Source organism: Lolium rigidum, chromosome 5 (assembly GCF_022539505.1).
Source record: "Lolium rigidum isolate FL_2022 chromosome 5, APGP_CSIRO_Lrig_0.1, whole genome shotgun sequence".
Taxonomy (NCBI): domain Eukaryota; kingdom Viridiplantae; phylum Streptophyta; class Magnoliopsida; order Poales; family Poaceae; genus Lolium; species Lolium rigidum.
Genome location: NC_061512.1, coordinates 18,985,026 through 19,005,454, shown reverse-complemented (window position 1 = coordinate 19,005,454; position 20,429 = coordinate 18,985,026). Strand labels below are relative to the sequence as shown.

Here is a 20,429-nt window from a genome sequence, read left to right as displayed (position 1 = left end):
CTACAAGCTGAGAGTATTCAGAAGTGAAACTCTGTTCTGGATCAATTTCCTGAACAAAGTCTCGAGTATGCTCTCAAGATCAACAATGTCCAACTCCAGCTCCTGTAATTGCTCCTCCTCGCATGTAACTTTTTTCTTCTGGAATGCCTTAGACACAAGAGACCACTTGCTAGAATTTTGCATCTCAATTTGCTTTGACAAAAGTTTCAATGAGGATTCAATCGTCGTTACAGCAGCTTCTCTTGCTTCAGCCAAAAGATTGACTACTCTGCAGCTCTCTTGATCATCTGAAAACGATTTCTTGCTGATCTTCTTGAACTTATTTTGTGCCTTCTTGGTTAGACGGAACCAAGACTGGATCTTGGCCTGAAGAGCCACACCGTCTCCTCTCTTGATAACCAACTGCATGTCCTGGACACTCGCCTTGAGCTCAGAGATGCTGACTTGCACCCCCTCGCAGAGGTCAAGCAAGACGAGGGAGCGCTCGAGCTCTTGATCTACGACCATCCTCAGTTGCGGCTTGCAGAGGCGAACTTGACTGCTTGGCAAGCACATAAGCTCGTCGATGCAGTCGTAAATATCTCCAAGCCTCCTCAACCCATCAAGCATCGTCTTGATGGTCGAAGAGGGTGAGGAGATGGTGGCACTTATGCTCTGCAGCTGTCCTTCAGCATTGGTTTCACCAGAGCAGGGGCTTGAAGGCACACTCAAGGATCTGAGGTGAGATGCCATAGCTGTAATGAAAGCTGATGTTTTTCTCTTCTCTGGGGATGGAAGAGGAGAAGCGAAGAGGAGCTGTGCTTCAATTGTGTTGGGATCTTTCTATGTCTTGTCCTTATATATACCCAAAGAAGCAGAAGCCATGCCAGTGCTGACCCCTGTAGACAACAAGAATATCGTCACTGATGGAGTTATGTGCTGGTGCTACAAACAACAGCTATCTCTACGAAATGTTGATGATTCTTCTGTCTCCCAACCATCTGCAGTAGGTGGCATCTCTGTACTTGATGTTACAAGGCTTTCATGTATTCTGGTAGCAATCTCATCTTCAGGGGCGTGCACACCCAGATCGTGAAATCGGTGAGCTGTGCATTTGCTGGTCGAAGAGCACTTGACTTTGGCTCACAAGGTGCCAATGCAACATTTCTTTTATATCTCTGATCACTCCCCATGCAGCATCGCTGGTATATTTCACCTGCACACTGCATTTAAAATCATTTGGCATGTATTACTATCTCGAGATGATCATTGTCATCTAGTTTTCTACCACTGAATCGCGCCATCATGTTCCAATTACTGGAAGCAGCAACCTTTCTTATCAATCATGTGTAGTTCAATTTCTGTAGTGCACTGCAAGTATGTATCCTCCCAATGAGCTATCACTTTATCATGTTCCAACTATTACCAACAAAAGCCAGCTGGTCAGTTCACTCTATTGCTGCATCTTGACATAATTGCATGCTCTTTATATGTTACTTTAGCTGAGTGCTGAGCAAGCATTATTCGTTACAAGCGTGTTAGCTAATTTCAGTGCAGTTGTTAATTCCGGTAGGTGTTTTGCGCAGTTCAGTGCTTACGTGCCCAACATCATGGGTTTGCGCTGGCATGTTTTAGATATGGTACCAAGATCCACTACAGAAGATATCTTGCTTTTTCTGCTGCAACACATGGCATCTCAAATTAAGGCATTTTAAAGATCAATGTGAACAGTCTGTCTAACTGCTTTGTAAGCATCTTATAAGTAATTTTTTTCTGGGAAAGATTCTCTTTAATTAACCTCTGGACTTAGTTGTTGTACCAAAACATGCATACACCATTACGCGCAACAACTGGGAAAACTATTATGTTTTTGTTTCTCAATTGAGTATATGTATGTACAATTCTTCTCATGTATATGCATTGGAAAATTGTTATGATGATCAGCAAATCCTCTAAAAGGTGGACACCGATCACAGGGCACCAGAGTTGGTATATGATCTAGTCTATAAGCTAAGAGTATTCAGAAGCGAAACTCTGCTCTGGATCAATCTCCTAAACAAAGTCTCGACTCTGCTCTGAAGATCAACAATGTCCAACTCAAGCAACTGCAATTGCTCCTCCTTGCACGTGACACTTTTCTTCTGGAATGCCTTGGATACAAGAGACCACTTGCTAGAATTCGGCATTGCAATTTGCTTCGACAAGAGCTCAAACGAGGATTCAATCATTGTGGCAGCGGCATCCCTAGCTTCATCCAACAGACTGACCACTCTGCAGCTCTCGACATCAGCCGGAGAAGACTTCTTGTTGATCTTCTTGAACTGCTTTTGTGCCTTCTTTGTCAGGCGGAACCAAGACTGGATCTTGGTCTGAAGAGCTGCATCATCTCCTCTCTTGATAACCAACTGCATGTCATGGACGCTCGCCTTGAGCTCGGAGAAGCTCACTTGCACCGCTTCGCAGAGGTCAAGCAAGATGAGGGAGCGCTCGAGCTCTTGCTCCACAGCCATTCTCTGCTGTGGCTTGCAGAGGAGAACTTGGTTGCTCGGTAAGCACGTGAGCTCGTCGATGCAGTTGTAAATATCTTGGAGCCTCCTCAACCCATCAACCATTGTCTCGATGGTCGAAGAAGGAGAGGAAACGGTGGTATTTAGGCTCTGCAGCTGTCTTTCGACATTGGTTTCGCCCGAGCAGGGGCTTGAAGGCAAACTTGCAGATCTGAGGTGGGATGCCATAGCTGTAATGGAAGGTGAAGTTCCTTTTTCTTCTTCAGGGATGGAGGAAGAGAAGAGAAGAAGCTGTATTGCAATGGTGTTTAGAACTGGCTATGGTTTATCCCTATATATACCGAAAGAAGTGTCATGGTATCGCTGACATTATGGACAACAAGAATCTCACCGAGGGTGGAGAGCTGTGTTGCTGCAACAGATAATAACATTCTCGGCGACTAGTTCATGTTTATTCTCTGTCTCCAACCATCTGCAGTAGCTGGCATCTCTCTAAGTGGGGTTAGCAGGCTATCATGTCTCAATTGTTAGGGTCTCTCTTATCTGCACGGGCGTACAGACCTATACCGTAGCCCGGTGAGCTGTATCTTTGCTAATCGAAACACAGTTGACTTCACCTCCCCAGACTCCGATGCAACACTGTTTATGTGGTTCTGATCACTCCTTGTGGTGCATTGCTGGCATGTTTCTCCTACCTGCCACTGACAAGCATTTGGCATCTCTAGCAATCTCGTGATGATCGATGTGCTGTCCAATTTTGTACTACTGAATCACACCATAATGTTCCAGTTACAGGCAGCAAGAATCAGCATGGCAGCTTGCATGCTCCAATATTTTAATGAAAACGACTGACTGAGCAGCATCGTTGGTGGGTACTGAAAGTAATAATTTGTTTTATCACTCACGTACATCTCAATTATTTAGTGACTTCCCGTAAGTCCTCCCAATGATATTAAGTATCATGTTCTTACTATTGCTTACAAGAACCAGCATGTTCTTACTATTGCTTACAAGAACCAGCAGGTAAGCTAACTCTACTGGTTAGTCTTAACATAATTTCATGCTCTAGAGATGATTTTGGTGCAATATTGTTAGTACAAGTGTGTTATCTAGCTTCTGTGCAGTTCTATTATGCACAATTCATGCAGATTTCCTTACATGCTCAACCTCATGGGTTGGTAGCAAGATCCACTAAGCAATGTGTTTATAATATTCAATAATGATAAGCATCTTGTAAGTAAATTGTTCGTCATTTGGAAACATGGGGATTCACACTTCTGGGCTGGTCTTATGGCGACAAAAAATGTCTTTTTTCGTCATGGTACTTTCTCGATCAAGAATGGAGCACAGATACGGTTCTGGGAAGATGCTTGGCTAGACAATGCACCCTTAAGTATCCTGCTTTGTATAGGATTGTTCGTTGCCAAGGTGATACCATTGCCACAGTAATGGCTACCTCACCTCCGAATGTGACGTTCAGACGGGTTTTACTTGGACAAAGGCTTGTGGCATGGAATACCCTAATTCACCGGCTCGGAGATATTCAACTATCGCCTGAACCAGACGAATTTAGATGGAATCTTCATGTAGATGGTACTTTTTTGTAAAATCATTATACAATGCGATCCTTCTTTCTGATTTACCAGTTGATAACAGTAAGAAGATTTGGAAGATGAAGATACCATTAAAAATTAAAATTTTTGGATGGTATCTTCGTCGTGGGGTTATTCTCACCAAAGACAATCTTGTTAAGCGAAATTGGCATGGAAGTACACGGTGTGTTTTTTGTCATCAGGATAAAACCATTAAACACCTATTCTTCCAGTGCCAGTTTGCGAGATCTATATGGTCATTCATCCAAGTAGCGTCTACCCTGTATCCTCCGACTAGTGTCGCCAATGTCTTTGGCAATTGGCTTCATGGTATCGATTCAAGGTTTAAGTTGCTTCTTAGGGTGGGGGCGCTAGCAGTTATCTGGGCGCTTTGGCTATGTAGAAATGACAAGATTTTTAATGATAAAGATTGTTCTTTGTTGCAGGTCATCTACAGATGTATAGGTATTCTCCGTTCGTGGTTACCTCTTCAGCGAGTGGAGAGCCGAGACCTTACAGGTGATGCACAAAGCAAATCATTATCTGATGGAAAATCATCATATAGATCCCCAACTAATTCAGACCTCGCATGTGAGACAGTAAGACAAGGCAAAAGTTCCCCACTTTTTTCCAACATGGACTCATTCTTTTTCAGGATAGTTAGTGTCCTTCGAAATTCATTCTCTTTAATTATATGTGCCGCATTAATTTGGTCTGAAAGTGAACTACCCATTGATACCCCCAAAACAGTAGCATTATGGATAATTTGTGCATCTGAAAAATTAAGTAGCGAGTGTGGCTGAGAAATACCTTGCGCAAAACTTTCATTACGCCTTTGTGCCAGAAGCATAGCTTTTTCAAGCTGAGTCGCATCAGCATTTGGTTGCGCTCGAAGTCTTCCACTAGACCTTATACCTTTTGCCGTCTGTGATTTAATGCCTCCAAACGCAATCACTTCATCAGAGAATAAAGCTGGAGATACCGGCGTGGTCATTAAACCCGGTGTTGTGCTCTTCTTGGTAGCCAAATCTGCATGCGATACAAAATAATTTGAACATGTTGTAGCAGAAACATTATCGAGTAGGACAGCAGAGACATCATTCTTATGACTAACCAAATCTGTAGCCGTCGTTGGCATTGGAGATACAAATGTCTTGTTCGTAGCATTCCGTTTTGGTGTTACCGTATGCACATAAGTGCGTTTTGGTGTAAGGCCCTTTGATGCATGATCCTGTGATGGTACAGAGGTCGGCGAGCTAACCGAGCGTGGCGGAGGCGACGAGCCCAGGCTGCATGCGCCATGCAGCAAGCTGGTCAACGCCCCGATCGACGTGGCTGCGGCGTCAGTACATGCGCCATGCAACTCCTCGCCTGGTGACTGTGTCGCTGTCCGCTGTGTGCATGTGACAGACACACACAGCAGCCTCAGTCGCCAGGGGGTTCGCTGTGTGCATGTGCCATGCACATACACATCAGCTTCCTTCTCCCTTCGCCTTCCTTCTGCTAACAGCAGGTACTCAATTGTTTATCTAGTAGGTTTATCTAGCAACCCGTTGAGCAAATCATGGTCATGTTTTGACCCGCTCTTTTCTTCATTCTGAAATCTACAGATGCGGTAACAAAGGCGTCAACGGAAGGTAGCATCGAACCCGAGGGATGTACGTCAACCATTATCCCAGCAAATACGCCATGTGAAGCCCAGGATTGCCATGACCGATGTCTCAAATCGGTCAATGGATCTGGCGAGTGTGTTCCTGGTGGGTGCAAGTGCACATTCTGCATATTTGCTCCATCACTCCACATCAATGAAGAAACAGATACTAACTAGCTAAGATAAGATACCATATGTCCAGCAGAAATGTAACAAATGAAATCGCAAGCAATGTAGCAGAAAGGCTATTCACCAGAATGCATTAATAAATGATAAATTGGACAGATCGTAAGCTTCGTGATGGCTCAGGTACCCCTTCTTAAGGTAATTCAAAATGAGTTTACCGTGATGAGGACAATAGTTAAAATAACCTTCAATGTCACATGATCGGACGTTTTAGGTGCTTCATAACGATTGTGAGTTTAAGGAGTTGTACCTTCACGGTAGATGTTGGTCTAACAAGCACGAGGCTCCCACATTTGCAAGCTCGATTAGTTCTTTCGTGCGGTTGACTAGTAGAAGTTGCACCTCCGTGGTCAATAGATGCATTTGGTCGGGAACCATAAGTGTAGCTCGAGCTACACATAGCTCGTTTTTTGAAAAAATTGAAAACAACATTTTAAAGTTTCAGAATCTAAAATTAAATCTAGTTATTGACAATATTGTGATCTACAAATGTGGAAAATATTAACTCAAAATATCTCATATTCACAGCTGTGCAAAAATGATAAATTCTAACATCAATAGTAGTGAATAGTGTGAGATTTCAAAATCTCAAAATCTGTCAGATTTTATCAATTGTAGCTTCGACTGTGAGGTATCTGGAGTTCAAATTTTACAGATTGGTAGATCACATCATTGTCTATATCTGGATTTTTTCTCAATTTTTGTAGAAACTTCAGAATCGCATTTTAAAATTTTGCAAAAAAAGAGCTACATGTAGCACGGGCTACAAAAATCCACTCTACATATTTGGTTGCATATTTATGTGGGCATGTTACCTCACAGCTTATTATGGTGACGATTATACATGATCATTGTTTGCTGTAACTTTGTGCGCATTAAGAAAATATATGCCAATGAAGCTGCAATTGTTCAAACTTGTAATTGGCAGAACAAATTAGGTGGGTGGGTTGGCTCGGCTAGCTGCATGGTTAGACTTGCACAGTTACACAGTCTAGGTGTACTAATCTATCTCTTGAGAAGATAGGAGATAGGCGGACGCAGATTTTTGGCTCTCGGGTGCGCCAGAACCCGTTTTTAACAATAAATTTCTAAAAAATACTAAAATTACTTATAAAAAATCGGCATAAATCATATGTGTAGAGAATGTATTCAGGTATGGGCATGTCAAGTTTGAACCGAAAATAAGAAAGTATGTAACCTACACAAAAATAACAAATCATACTGTTTACAGTATAAGAAGTGCACGTACACTATTTACAGTATAACAAAATTCAGTTTTCTCTTTTTTGTGTAGGTCACATACGGTCGTATTTTTTCTTGAAAATTTGCACAGGCAAGTATCAAGGTGTCATATACACGCGTGCATTATTTCAAAAATTTCTAAAATATATAAATCGCATTTTTCAAAAAAATTGAAACCAGGTGCGCTGGCACCCAGGTGCTCCACCATATTTTCGGGAGATAGGCCTTCTTTTGTTTTGACAGTAGGTAGGAGGTAATCTTTGTTCAATAATGTAAGAACTGCTTGATGGTTAATGTACATCAATTAAGAGGAACATTTATGTGTGCCAAACTCTACTCCCTTCATTCGCGAATAAGTGTATTTTTTTGGAATTCGAACATTTTCAAATTTTACTATATTTTTACACAAAAATAGCTATATATGTGAGATCAAAGTACTATATTATTGAACTACATGTCAAGATGAATATAGTGATATTAATTAATTTCATAAATGCTATTACTTTTTTAGAAAAGTTGGTCAAAATTAATAATTTTAACTTAAGACATGTCTTAACGTACAATTATCTAACGACGAAGGGAGTATGTGTGATGCACACAACATGCATGAATCGCAAGTGAATATATCAGAATAATCCTGCGCGAAGGAGAGAGGAAGTAGGAAAGAGAGAGCGAAGCCAGAGCTTGCATGCCACGCAAGCCCAATGACATGCATGGTTTAAATAATGAAATGCTAATTAAAGCCCACCTAAGAGTCAATCTAATAGCTTTCTTATTATTTGGATAGGCTTTATGATGGTTGTAGGTGACATGGCATGACTATGTAGTCAACATGTATGTGCAGGTCACATACGGTCGTATTTTTTTGGACTCTACTATTTATTTTGCTCTTATATAGAGCGGAATCAAATAATCAACACAGAGTGACACTATCAATTGAGAACCACATGCAAAATTCCGAATGTGGCATCGTAGAGAACAAAATTCATGTGTGCACTTGCCAATCCAAAAACTCTAACATCACCTCCGCACGGGATGCAAATTTACGAGTGCCCAAGAACTACGCACTGATCCATCCAGTAATTAATCGTGCATCACCAGGACATGATGTCGGACTCCACAAAGTTGGTATTTAGCGAAATACCTCGCTGGAGGGGTAAAATCTGGAGGCCTTGAACTCATGCGCGGCGGCCTGAGATCCACAGAAGGACATTGGTATCCCATCTCGTATAAAGAACATCCTCATATTGGGTCAGGACCTCGCTATCAAATTGACATTGAAAAAAGATATTCAGGAGGACGTCACTTAATTCACCTATCAGTGGTATACAATTATCATATGGAATTGGGAGGTTAGTCGACGCATTATATATCGGAAGATATATAAATTTCTTTAAGATATTCGAAATCACTCCCATATTATGTAGACACTTTAATGTACTCCATACACGTTCCGTAGAAACATGTTTGATACTGGGACTCAAATCTACAGAGATTACTCGATTCACATCAGTTTGACCATTCCAGAACTGCTCGTGGTAAGTCACCATTTCATTATAATGAGTTAATCTACGCGGAAGATTGTTTCTTCTCCATAGAAATTGCTGCATTAAGAAAATACTTATAGGTAGGAATGTATTATGTGGCGCACCAAATAACCATGCGCCACAAAAAAAAATTGTGGCGCACCCAGGCACGTGTGACACTAAATTTGGAATTTCTGTGGCGCACCAACTTTCCATGCACCACAGAATTTGGCATTTTTTGGCGCATCAACTCTCCATCGCCATAGAAATCTGGTGGGACACGCGGCTAATTTTTAGGTTGAACAATTCTGAGTATTTTTGTGGCGTATGGAGCAGGATGAGCCACATAAATATCAAATTTATGTGGCGCAATTTCTGTGGCGCATGGAGCTACATGCGCCACAGAAGTTTTAGTGTTAAAAAAATCACAGAAAATTATTAAAACTTCAAACAAAATTTTCTTTGAACTGTACTTATATTAAGTGGTATAATTGTAGGGAAAATTGGAAAACATGAATTTGGATGTATTTTGCAAAAAAACATAATGAAATCTTCAAATGGCTTTTTTGGTTGTATACGAAGTCGGAAAAATACGCATAATATTTCATTTTGCATTTTTAAAATTAGAATATTTCAGTCATATCTTACAAAAAAAGAAAAAATATGACTAAAACACAATTCGTGATACAACTTATTCTACTATTGAAGGCAAACAAGTATTCAATTATTCAACTCACAAATTTTATCTAATCGTATTAAACGCAAATTTTAAAAACAAGAAATAAAAAAGAAAAGAGAAGATAATTCAAAATACACCTGGGTTAGAGGCTAAATTAGAGGCTAATTGGGGGCTAAATTGGGCTATAGCCACCTATTAGCGGCCTTTTCTCAGTCGGCCTACAAATGGCATAGCTGCGGTGGCAGGTCTCCCAAAAAGCTATAGCTAGCTATTTAAAATGTTGGTCAAAACTATAGAGGTGTTATCTTGCAGGAGCGGTGGTCTGGATATAGGACAAAGATCTCCATCAGCGATTCAGTGGCACGGCTACTTTTCTTTACCTAAATTTTTGTACACTTCATGAAGGCCTTCTTTTTTTACGTAGCTCACGAAACAAATATAAATTATCCTATCTATAAATAGACACAATTAATGATATTGATTGATATTAATTGGTATAGCCTATCCAATCATCTACTTGAATGTGATTCCGGAAAAAAGTCAAGTTCGCATCTATAAATAGTTTTGCCATTCATCTGTTCTCATTCACAACTCACACATCAACAACAAACAACACCTTTTTCTGTCAACACCACAATTAGTAAGATTATCGTCAAAATCAACTAGTTAAGATGATGACTAACCAGATGTTGCTTCTCACCCTCGCCTTCCTTTTGCTAACATCAGGTACTCAATTGTTTATCTAGTAGATTTATCTAGCAACCCGTCGAGCAAATCATGGTCATGTTTTGATCCGCTCTTTTCTTTATTGTGAAAATCTACAGATGCGGTAACAAAGGCGTCAACGGAAGGTAGCATCAAACCCGAGGGATGTACGTCAACCATTATCCCCGCAAATACGCCATGTGAAGCCCTGGATTGCCACGATCGATGTCTCAAATCGGTCAATGGATCTGGCGAGTGTGTTCCTGGTGGGTAGTTCCATCGCTCCACACAGCAATGAAGAAACGGGTTACTAACTAGCTAAGATAAGATTCCCTGTCCAGCATAATATAACAGATGAAATCACAAAGAATGTAACGGAAAGGCTGTTCAGTGAAATGCAATAACAAATGATAAGTTGTGTAACACCCCAACTTTTGCAACCATGTTTAGTTGTCCTTAGTGCAAAAATCAGGGGAACAGAAACTTTTTCTAAAGACTAATTAGATGAATTGCCTTGATCTGTCTGTTAAGATGAATTGCCTTGATCTACTGGTAGATGAGTTGTCTTAAATTTCTTGTTGAGTTTTGTCTTGAGCTACCCCAAAGAATAACACCTCTAGTGGTAAAACAAGCAACTCACCTAACAAAACACATGTGGGGCCTAGGAAAAGTTGTTCTCCTTTTTCACCACATCAAACTTTTCTCCTGATGGCAACATGAGTGTGCCTACTTAAAATTCTTCTTTGTGATATAATCTAGCTCAAACCATTCTTGATTTAAAACTTGGGATCATGTACCCCTTACTACATCCTTCTCTCTTACCCTAGTCAAAAACCCTCAAACATCACAAATTTTGGCTAAGTCCTAAAATTGTTATCAGATTCACTTTTGGAGCCCCTGGATTAAGCTAACCCTTGCCATCTAAGGAAATGCACTTGGTCCTAGACCTACCTTGTCATGAGCACTTCCCAACCATGTCCATGCCTTGGACCAGATCACTCTTATACCCACTCACCCTTGTTGGTTTTGAAGCCAAGTCAACAACCTATTTTGGCAGGCTTAAAAGTATCAAACTTTGGCAGTTGATATCTAAGCAACCACAACTTTTATTGGTGACCTCAATACATGGATCTCATCTATGCAACACCCTCTACAACTTCCACATCTTGCATGTCCCATTCTACCCTTGCAACTCCTATATTCACTTGATCTTCTACCCTATCCAATGTTTCAGCACTAGATCACGTCTTTCTCTTTTACCTCGTGCTTTTGTTTTAATCCAAGTTTAATCTTCACAAAACCAAGAGTGAATGTGATAGCTACATTATGTAGTAGTCATCCACCCTTGGGATCACTTTTCAAAAAAAATCCTTTCTCTTACAAAATTCCCACAACCCTATTTATTTCCTTCTCTAGTTTTAACCACAAAACCACTTCTAGTTTTATTAAAACTTTTCAAATTGTTTCTTCAGAAAATAATAGGGATTGTGGATGGTATTTTGTATCATCTCATTTCTTTCAACCCAAAAATACTTTCTATAAAAATATTTATTTTATTCTTTCTTTAAAATGCATCGTTATGGTACATGTGCCATCCTTGCACCTTTTGTTAACATATGGGAAAAATCTATTTGGCATTATTATGCAAGTAGACCTAATTAATTTTAAATATCATTTTGTCTATTTCAAAAAAAGATTTCAAAGGCAAGTTCAATTTAAACCCTATCCAACTTTTGATCAACTCCCATATAGTGGTCAACACCAATGCTTTTAAAATTTGAATTCAAATGAAAACTTCTATTCATCAATTACACCAATGCCTAATCTGCGTCGTCGTGAGCCTCCAGATGACATGGTAGATCATGAAGGTACCTTTAACTCTCATTTGTTGGAATTCAGAACTCATAACTCCTCTGGCGGCTCGAGCTAAATTACCTAAATTACGCCAGTTTTCCATATTTGTGTCCGGGAACGTGAGCTTGAAGTAAGGTTTACTTGTATTTGCTCACGCAATTAACTGATTCCCGATCTTTCAGATGCATCAGGATTTTTCCCAAATATCCCTATGATTAAAATATTCATATACAAAGAAAACAATGAAATGTCGCATTATTCATGTTCGAAAGGAAGAAGAAGTCAAAGGTTTTGAGACTCAACCCGAGTCTGTGACTCGAGTAGAGTTTGGGGGGCTACTGACATGGTTATTCCATATCGGGTCCTTAACATTGGCGTCCCTCGTATAAAGCCCATGAAGGAATAAGGGGAAAGTTCATGAAGAAATCCAGATGAAGTCGAAGATCTTATGTTATGTAAATTAGAAAAGCTAGACCCATATCGGATAAACCGACCTATGATGTAACTTGATCTTGAGATGGACTCTGAGACCTAACCCGCTATATAAGGGCTAGGAGGAGCCACCGAGGGAAGATAGATTCAACCAGACGATACACCATGTAACCCTAGATTCACATAATACAATCTCGGCGAGAGCCTTTGATCATATTTTTCGTTGGCTGCCTAGTTTGGCTGACCGGTTTATTGATTCGCCAGTGTGCTCCTTCCTAGAAACCCAAATCCATCATCATGGTCATTGACAAGGTTAACCCTTTGTCACCGACGCCGGTGTGTCCCCGCCGACCTGCCCACTCGCGGCCGGCACGCTGCCGCGACACCTCGCCGCCCCACCCCGTCAAAGCTCCTCCTCCACCGGTGCACCGCCGCCCCGGCCATCCCTCTAAGCCCCACCCCCTTCTTCCCGACGCCGACACCCCGCACCCCAAACCCTAAGCTCCATCCTTACCGTCGCCGTCTCCGTCGCGGCCAGCCGCGCCGTCACCTGCTCCGCCTCGCGGACGTTCCCCACCCCCTCCTCCCTCCTCCTGCACGGTGTGTGCAAGGTAGAAGACGACCGCACGAATCTTGGCGCGATTCAACGGTTGCAGTTTACCGAGGATTCGCAGAACCAATAAATTATTGACGGATGTATTTTGTAGAATTGAGGTTAGGCATGGGAATGAGGTCTATTTTTGCTTATTTTGACGATCCACGATACAGAAAAGATTAAAAGGGTTCCGGTATTGTTAAATTTAGAGCTCTTTGTTCGAGGATGATCTCCTAATTGCTAGTCCTAATCAAGGGTGTATGCGTAGCAGGCAAGATCTTCCTCCGGCTCAGGAGATAATCTGCTTCAATTAGATCATAAAACAAATCTTTAAAGAGATCTAAGCTCCCAGGGTTGGGAGCTCTCCTGGGCGAGCGGGTGGTCCTTTTCGCGGGGCCCGCAGGAATAGTGCGGTCGTGCAGTTGTTGGTTTTTGAGCTGACCACGTCGTCGTGCGCCTTGGAGTGTCGGTTTCTCACGGTAGACTAGATTTAGATGTGCGCCTTGGCGCACGACCCCGTGGAATTTGCACTGATTTACAGTTTGTATAAGAATGATAAAAATCGGGTGGAAATGAAAGTACGATTTTTAGATTTGACAAAACAAAATCGATAGGATGAAATTAGGACAAAGCACACAAAATCATGAATGGAGTAGCAAAACGCTTATATACAATCAAGGAAAAAAGGAAATAGAGCAATATTTTGGGGCTTACATGGCTCACGGGCCACGGTGAACAGTTTGTAAAGTGCTATATTAAGCATCTATAGATACCGACGCTAATAAAATATTAAACGGAAAAAATCGATAGGTGAAACACTATGTAAACTGTCATTAGTTTGACATGTCAAAGGTTGTTGGTTGTATAGTCGGACTTGTCCATCGGAATAATGTTTATGACATGTTGTCGGAGAGAATGTCCCTTTGCCCTTGGTGGGTATGGTGTTGTTAATAGCTTTGGAAACTCACCAACATCCATAGCTTAAACCTGGTAAGAATGGACGGCTAATCATATTAGCTAAGGGTCAAAGGTATCAACATTGACATATACATAGAGAACTTTTGTGAACCAGGAGCCCGACTTGGCATGCGTTCCCGTCTTTGGTAAAAGATTTGGCAATCACTATATTAATCGTGCATAAAAATATATAACTGACGAAGCTATAAATGAAGAACACACATGACTTAGTCATTACAAAATGAAATATAGGAACAACCGGTATCCTTGGATTCAGTTCTTCAATGGTAATTAGACAACAAAATGTAAATGAAAATGGTACACTCTCTTATGTTACAGATAGATATGTAACAGTTTGTTTGCGGCTGTGTTTCTAAAACTAATGTATTTCTCCTATGCGTTTCTAAGCTCCCCCACAAATATATAGAGCATGTAGCAATTGATACTAAAATAAACTCGTTTTCTTTAGTCCATCCAAATATATTGTTTGCTACAGATCTGCAAACTCTACCAACAAACTAATCTACATAGACAGAGAACACGTTCACATAGACAGAGAACACGTTCACACCCTTGTTATGTGAATGAAGAACTCGTAATGGTATAACTGGTTATATTGAGCTGGACAACCTTTTTCATTTTATATTTCTTTTACTCAAGTTCATTTTTAATCCATAGCCAGCCTATTTACCACAAGCTTATGGTCGACATACCACTTTCCTATGCCCATAATATATATTGATGTCGGTAAATAAAGGATATGGGGCAGAGAACAAACCTGCTGAAATTAAGAAACCTAAGTAAATCCAAATGACTAATTAGTTGGGCTGCCTACCTCTACATAGTTTTCTTGTCATCCACCTGAAATTTTCCGGTGACTGGCAAACAACTAACTTTTTTTAGTTCAAAAAGAGTGTAACGAATAGAATGCCAGCTAACGTTTGACCTTGCTTTCCATCTTATGCAGCAATACATACATAGCTCATAAATAAAATAATATGCAACTAAATCTGAAATTAATGAGCTACCATGGTAATAGAATAAAGATAATGGATTGCTTCATATTCAAGGCTGGTATTGATTTGAGCTGCATTTTTATTATGGTCTCAATGTATATCACATATACTAATTAGGCCTCCTTTAGGGGCTCTACAAATAAAGAATGATGGAAGTTTAATGGCATTTGGCAACTTCTGTTCCGAGCAATGTACAAAATGAGCTCCATGGTGAAAATCCAAATGATTAGATTCTTGTAAAATTAGTGAATTATGGAGCAAATTAGGGGCAGAAATAACTAAGAATAATTAGAAAATCTTGTAAAACATAAAAATTTAAAACTTTAATATTTAGAAAATCTTGTAAAACATAAAAATTTAAAACTTTACTCTGCTGGTTTGATCTTAATAGCAGCTCATCAGGTTCTGATACCGTCAGAAACTTTACTTCATGTGTTTTGGAAAGTTTTTTGAATACCTCTTCATTGTATTAGGTACATAATGCCTTGACGGAAATATAATTTCACACCAGTCTGCACGAAACATCATTGAACTCTAATTAGCCAAACTTTATATCACCAAGAAGAAGGGAAGGCCTATTAAAGAACACATGGCTAGTGTAGGCCTTTGGTATTAACCAGATTAGATTCAGCCCAGCTTCTGCATTAGTTCAGAGAATGTAAAGTGATAGTTCAGGAGTGTAGGGGAGGTTGTTGGTGAATATCCTAATTTCATGCCAGCTTCAGGATTGCAAAGGACATCCTAGAAAAAATGCAGACTCAAATCACAGTGGAAGAGATTATTTAGGTAAGCGCTTCGTTAGTAAAGAAATGAAGATAATTAGATAAGCAGATGAAAAGAAAATTCGTAGCTGAAACCACAATGTCCCAGAGAGCAAAATAAAATTGTTCTTACTTCCTTTAAGTATGGACCTACTACACGGCCGCAAGTCCAAAGCAGGTCCTCCTAGAACTCCTACACTCCAAGCAACAGCATGCTCACGCCCACCGCAGAAATAACAGTATGCAATGATGCATGTGCTATGATTACAGATATGCGAGCATGCCCGGAAAAAGGAACACATGCTCATCAAATTGATCCAGAGTTGCAGACAAAACACACACATATGTATACAAGTTCCTATCTAACTGATTTCGACATTCGCACACCCGTATAACTTATCTGCAGACACATGCCTCGGAATCTAAGGCATACATCCCAGATGTTAATGGTACTACTGTAATATCAAGCAATATCCAAATGTTAGAAAGCAAGATCAAGAGCTTTTGCAAAGCTGGGAGCCCACAACAGACTATAGAGGGTCGTACAACTCATATAGCCATGGAAGACTTTTAAGCAGCATATTCCTCATGGAAAGAATATGCTGGTGGATAAGAATCAGACCCCTAAATCATTTATCATGGATAGGAATAAAATTCTCAGACGCATAATGCCTAGCTTGGCTGCTCTGCAGGCTGCAGCAACCTCTGTACCCTTACATGGTGCAATATCTCTTGAACAAAAACATCCCAAACATGCTAAATCAGTAAACTCCAGTTGTGGAGATAATTTAAAGAGCTTGATTTACACCAGCTATTACAGGCTAAAGTGAAAAAACAGCTCAGAATACTTGACACAGATAAAAAAAGTAGTAGTGTGTTGTAAGGTTCAACTTAGAAAAAGGTACGCATAAGATCTATGTTCGATAGACAAATAGAAATTCCTATCTATTAAGCAATGTTAAAGTCACAACGAAGAAAATGTTAACGAACCACCTATCAATCTTAAGGGGCAAATAAGAAACACCCTATTTGTCTGTTTGTCTATCTGCCTAATTACATCCAAAGCATAAGGAGTGGAACCAACTAATGTGAATACTGGATGCAAACACAAGACAATCGCAGATCTAAATAAGTTGATATACGCCAGAACAGAGCCAAGATAATCAAAAAATGGACCTACACTCTTTGCACACATCTGGTCCATGTCAAAAGACCTATATCGTGACTTGCTCAGAACAAATCAGAAATTGTTTGTACTGAAACAACAGGGCTTATATATATTGAACCCAAACTGTTTAAGTAAGAGAACAAGTCAAAGCCCGTCACCATAACCCAGAAAACACTCAAGTTCTTAATAGTACTTTCGATCCTAAAACGTTCTTCTGATGTGCAACAACATGGCACACACACCATGACCAAGACATGCCCGATTGCTTCAAGTAGGCCGCAAGAAAAACTTATCAGGCATGTTATGTCTTAAACCATTCATTAATTTGTCTGCCTGGAAATATTCACTTCCTCACTATTTTAATTTTTCTTTGACAAACATTCATTTATAGTGTTCTTATTTTCTTCAGAAAAATTCACTTAATCAAAATATTGTATACTCATTAGACGGGTGAAAAAGCTAACCCACACAAGAGTGGATCAATACCTTTAAACATCAATTATTCATTGTCTCTGAGGCAAATACAATCACACCCAAAATTATAGGCAGCGATACATCCAAGCCTCAAAGGACAGGTGAAATACAAAAAGCTAACTAAAGCGTATTATAGATTTGAAGTTCCAATAACCAGAATCTATCACAAACATCTGCCAAAACAACTCGATACAGATAAATAAACTTGTCTCACCTGATATGCACACAAATGTTTTGATCTTTTTCTCAAAAATCGGAAACACATACTCAGCTCATTTTCTTCGAACCCTGAACCTGAAACATGAAACATCATGAGGTAAAACTGTATAGCTCAAATATAGATAATTGATGTTGCAAGCTGATGAAGAGAGAGATGATTCTACAAGCTCCTCTTTAGCAAATATTCATAGGTATATACATGAAGAAAATTGGGAGAAGCTAGCTCAGTCTGTAGAGAATACAACATTCTTTACATTGGTACCTGATGGTGATGAGACCGCCATGCCAACAGCGATAGCCCGAGATGCCAGGGAGCAGGACCTGGACAAGTAACTCATCAACACGTGACTGAAAATTACAACCCAAATTGAATCTCACAAATCAAAATTAAAAACAGTACATGACGGGAGTAATAGAAACTGAACAACCATATATATGCATTGGAACATAGGTGTTGATAATTATATACAGTATCAATCGGTCACTGGCATCGATTAGAGCCTTAGCACCATCTACAATGCCCATTAATAAATCTGATACTTCCTTGTCAATTGATAAAGAAATACATAATATCTTAATCAATAGCTTCATCCTAAGCATGGTATTCCTCATTCAAAATTATTGTTTGCAGCTTATACTTAATTCCAGTCAACTAATTATATTTTACTAAAAAGATAGACAAACATATACACAGATATTAGGCTGCTCATTCCATATGAATTAACTGAAAAAATTATGGAAAAGGGGAACTGGCGATACACCAAAACTCACCTGCACAAATATCTAGCCAACTTCAATGCAGCTTCAAGTTCAAAGCTTAGAGGTGAAACTCTAGATAACACATACAGGTGTAGTGTTAGTGCATTAAGTAAATCCACCAAGTTAAGAGCTCAATCTAAGTCTTTGCTCGAGTCTGTTACCGGGCAAGCCACCGTTGTGATCTTCTTTCCACAGATTATGCAGCAAGATGGGATCTTGAGAGAGAATCAGAGAACCTGGAAAGGAGGAACCTGAATTATTTAAGCCTTCTAGTGATCATTTTCCTTCTTCTCTGCAATCAAAAAAAATGCTACTGATAAGCTTAATCATGCAACCAGATGCATCAAGCAGCATCGCAAAATATTAAGGACTTCATGAACATAAATGAACACACAGTTCAATCACTTGAGAAATTAACCAAACAAAATATGGCTCATTAAAATAACCTTTGTCTTGTGTGTATATCATGGAGACACTACAAATCCTAGCACAAACAGGATATAACCGGTTAGGAAGAGATGCACACCTAAAAGTAAAAGGGAACACAAGATGTATAAAACATCCATGCCCACCTTAATTACAAAACTACGAACAGCTAGCTAGATGGAATATAGATCTTACATACATTACTTTTATGTAGGATTTTAGTCAAACACGTTGTACGCAAAGGAAAAAACTGGATCTTGCACACGCTATATGAAATGTTTTGGGAGCAAAATCAAACAGGAAGAGTCTGCCTCCACTCGTACCTCTGCCCCGATGGAAACTCATATGCAAGTCATCGTTGTACCATTCTTTTTTTTAAGTCCTTGCACAACCACACACAGAGAGAGAGAAACTGTGCTATGGCAGCTGCTGTTTCTTATTCTCTGCCTCCTCCGTCGCCTCGCAGCTCGCCGGCCGACCCTGTCCTTGCCGCTACACGCCCACCACAGCCCCACTGCCTTCTTCCCTGGTCCATCTCCCTCGCGGATCCACCGCGCGCTCGAGGGCCTGTGGAGGTCGCCCGCGCTTCCCTCCCATGTCGTCCCTGCGGGGGACGGTCGCGCCGCCCTTGCCCGCGGCAGCGGCCCCTGCCGGAGATCGGCCGCGCCGGCGGTTCCAGAGAGGGACGTGTGGAGGGAGAGAAGCTGGCTGCGGGGATGGAGCCGGCAGCCGCCGCACGCGCAAGGAGAAGGAGGGGTGGAGACGGGGACAGCCAGAGGAGTGGTTATTGGGGAGAGAGGACTAACGCGGGGATTGGAGGAGAGGCGCCGCCGTCGTCGCCAGGCGCGCCTTCACCGCCGCCATCTCCAGGCGCGTGCTCGCCACCGCAGTCGCCCAGGCGCGGCGCTCGCCGCTGTCTTCAGGCGCGCGCTCGGCTCCGTTGCCCAGGCGCATGGGCATCTAAAGAGCAAATTTCCAATCAATCGAAGCATTACGATCAGTACACGAGTTGATCAGCAGAATCCCCAATCAGGCAATCCAGACCTTTTAGCTCCTGGGTCAGCCATATCCTAAGCGCAACTATGTTTGCTCCTCTGTCAGAGCAAGAAAATCTCCTACAGAACATAGCCTAATCTCTCAATACACGAAGGGGCACACAAAGGAAGAGCTCCACTGACTCCGAGCGACGGTGCAATCACACCACGAGAGCAGGTAAACGACGCAAGCATCGAATTTCCAATGCACGGATCAATTAACCAATCGGAATTTCCGACAGAGCAGGTCAATTAAGCATCTATATACAACATCAGCGTTCCCTGCAAAATTGGGTCAACGGAAAGGAAAAGGGCAGGAGCGAACCTGTGCTCGTCCTCGGTCCAGGCGATCCCCTTCCGGCGCTCCTGCTCGGCGGATTTGGACGAGCCCTTGTCGACGCCTGAGCCCTTCTTCCCGCCCCCGCCCCCGGAGCCCCCACCGTCGTCGGGCCCGGCGTCGCCGGCGTAGACGAGCAGCGGCACGCGGCCGACCTCGATGCCGTCGACGTCCTCGACGAGCAGCTCGTAGTGGCGCCGGACCTCCTCGGGCATCTTGCCCGGGACGGCGGCGGCGATGGCGTCCCACATGGCGGCCTCGTCGTCCGGATCCGGCAGCGTGGCCAGCGCGTTCTCGAACGCCTTCTCCTGCTCCCGCGTTCACGTCCCG

The 20,429-nt window shown here is 41.4% G+C and overlaps 2 protein-coding genes and 1 long non-coding RNA gene across 5 annotated transcripts; all 3 read right to left on the bottom strand.

Annotated features, from left to right (window-relative positions):
- Window positions 1-732, bottom strand: LOC124657770. The gene has a single exon (XM_047196281.1). The coding sequence runs from the start codon at window positions 730-732 to the stop codon at window positions 1-3; it is 732 nt and encodes a 243-aa protein (XP_047052237.1).
- A 1,250-nt stretch (window positions 733-1,982) lies between these two features.
- On the bottom strand, window positions 1,983-2,714 carry LOC124651620. The gene has a single exon (XM_047190670.1). It carries the CDS (start codon window positions 2,712-2,714, stop codon window positions 1,983-1,985), a length of 732 nt encoding a protein of 243 aa, XP_047046626.1.
- Window positions 2,715-13,759: 11,045 nt separating this feature from the next.
- Window positions 13,760-20,169, bottom strand: LOC124654937. Of its 3 annotated transcripts, XR_006988518.1 has the most exons (8): window positions 20,088-20,169; window positions 18,464-18,594; window positions 18,315-18,374; window positions 17,806-17,864; window positions 17,539-17,618; window positions 15,816-15,875; window positions 15,539-15,662; window positions 13,760-15,433 (listed from the first exon to the last, which is right to left on the bottom strand). It is a non-coding gene; the product is annotated as an uncharacterized LOC124654937 (long non-coding RNA). The 3 variants fall into 3 exon arrangements; XR_006988517.1 differs by having other exon boundaries at window positions 15,539-15,875; XR_006988519.1 differs by lacking the exon at window positions 15,816-15,875.
- Between the last annotated feature and the right edge of the window lie 260 nt (window positions 20,170-20,429).

What these genes read in the sequence shown, in the direction of transcription:
- LOC124657770 (XM_047196281.1), bottom strand. Translation starts at nt 732, where the DNA reads ATGGCATCTCACCTCAGATCCTTGAGTGTGCCTTCAAGCCCCTGCTCT.
- LOC124651620 (XM_047190670.1), bottom strand. Translation starts at nt 2,714, where the DNA reads ATGGCATCCCACCTCAGATCTGCAAGTTTGCCTTCAAGCCCCTGCTCG.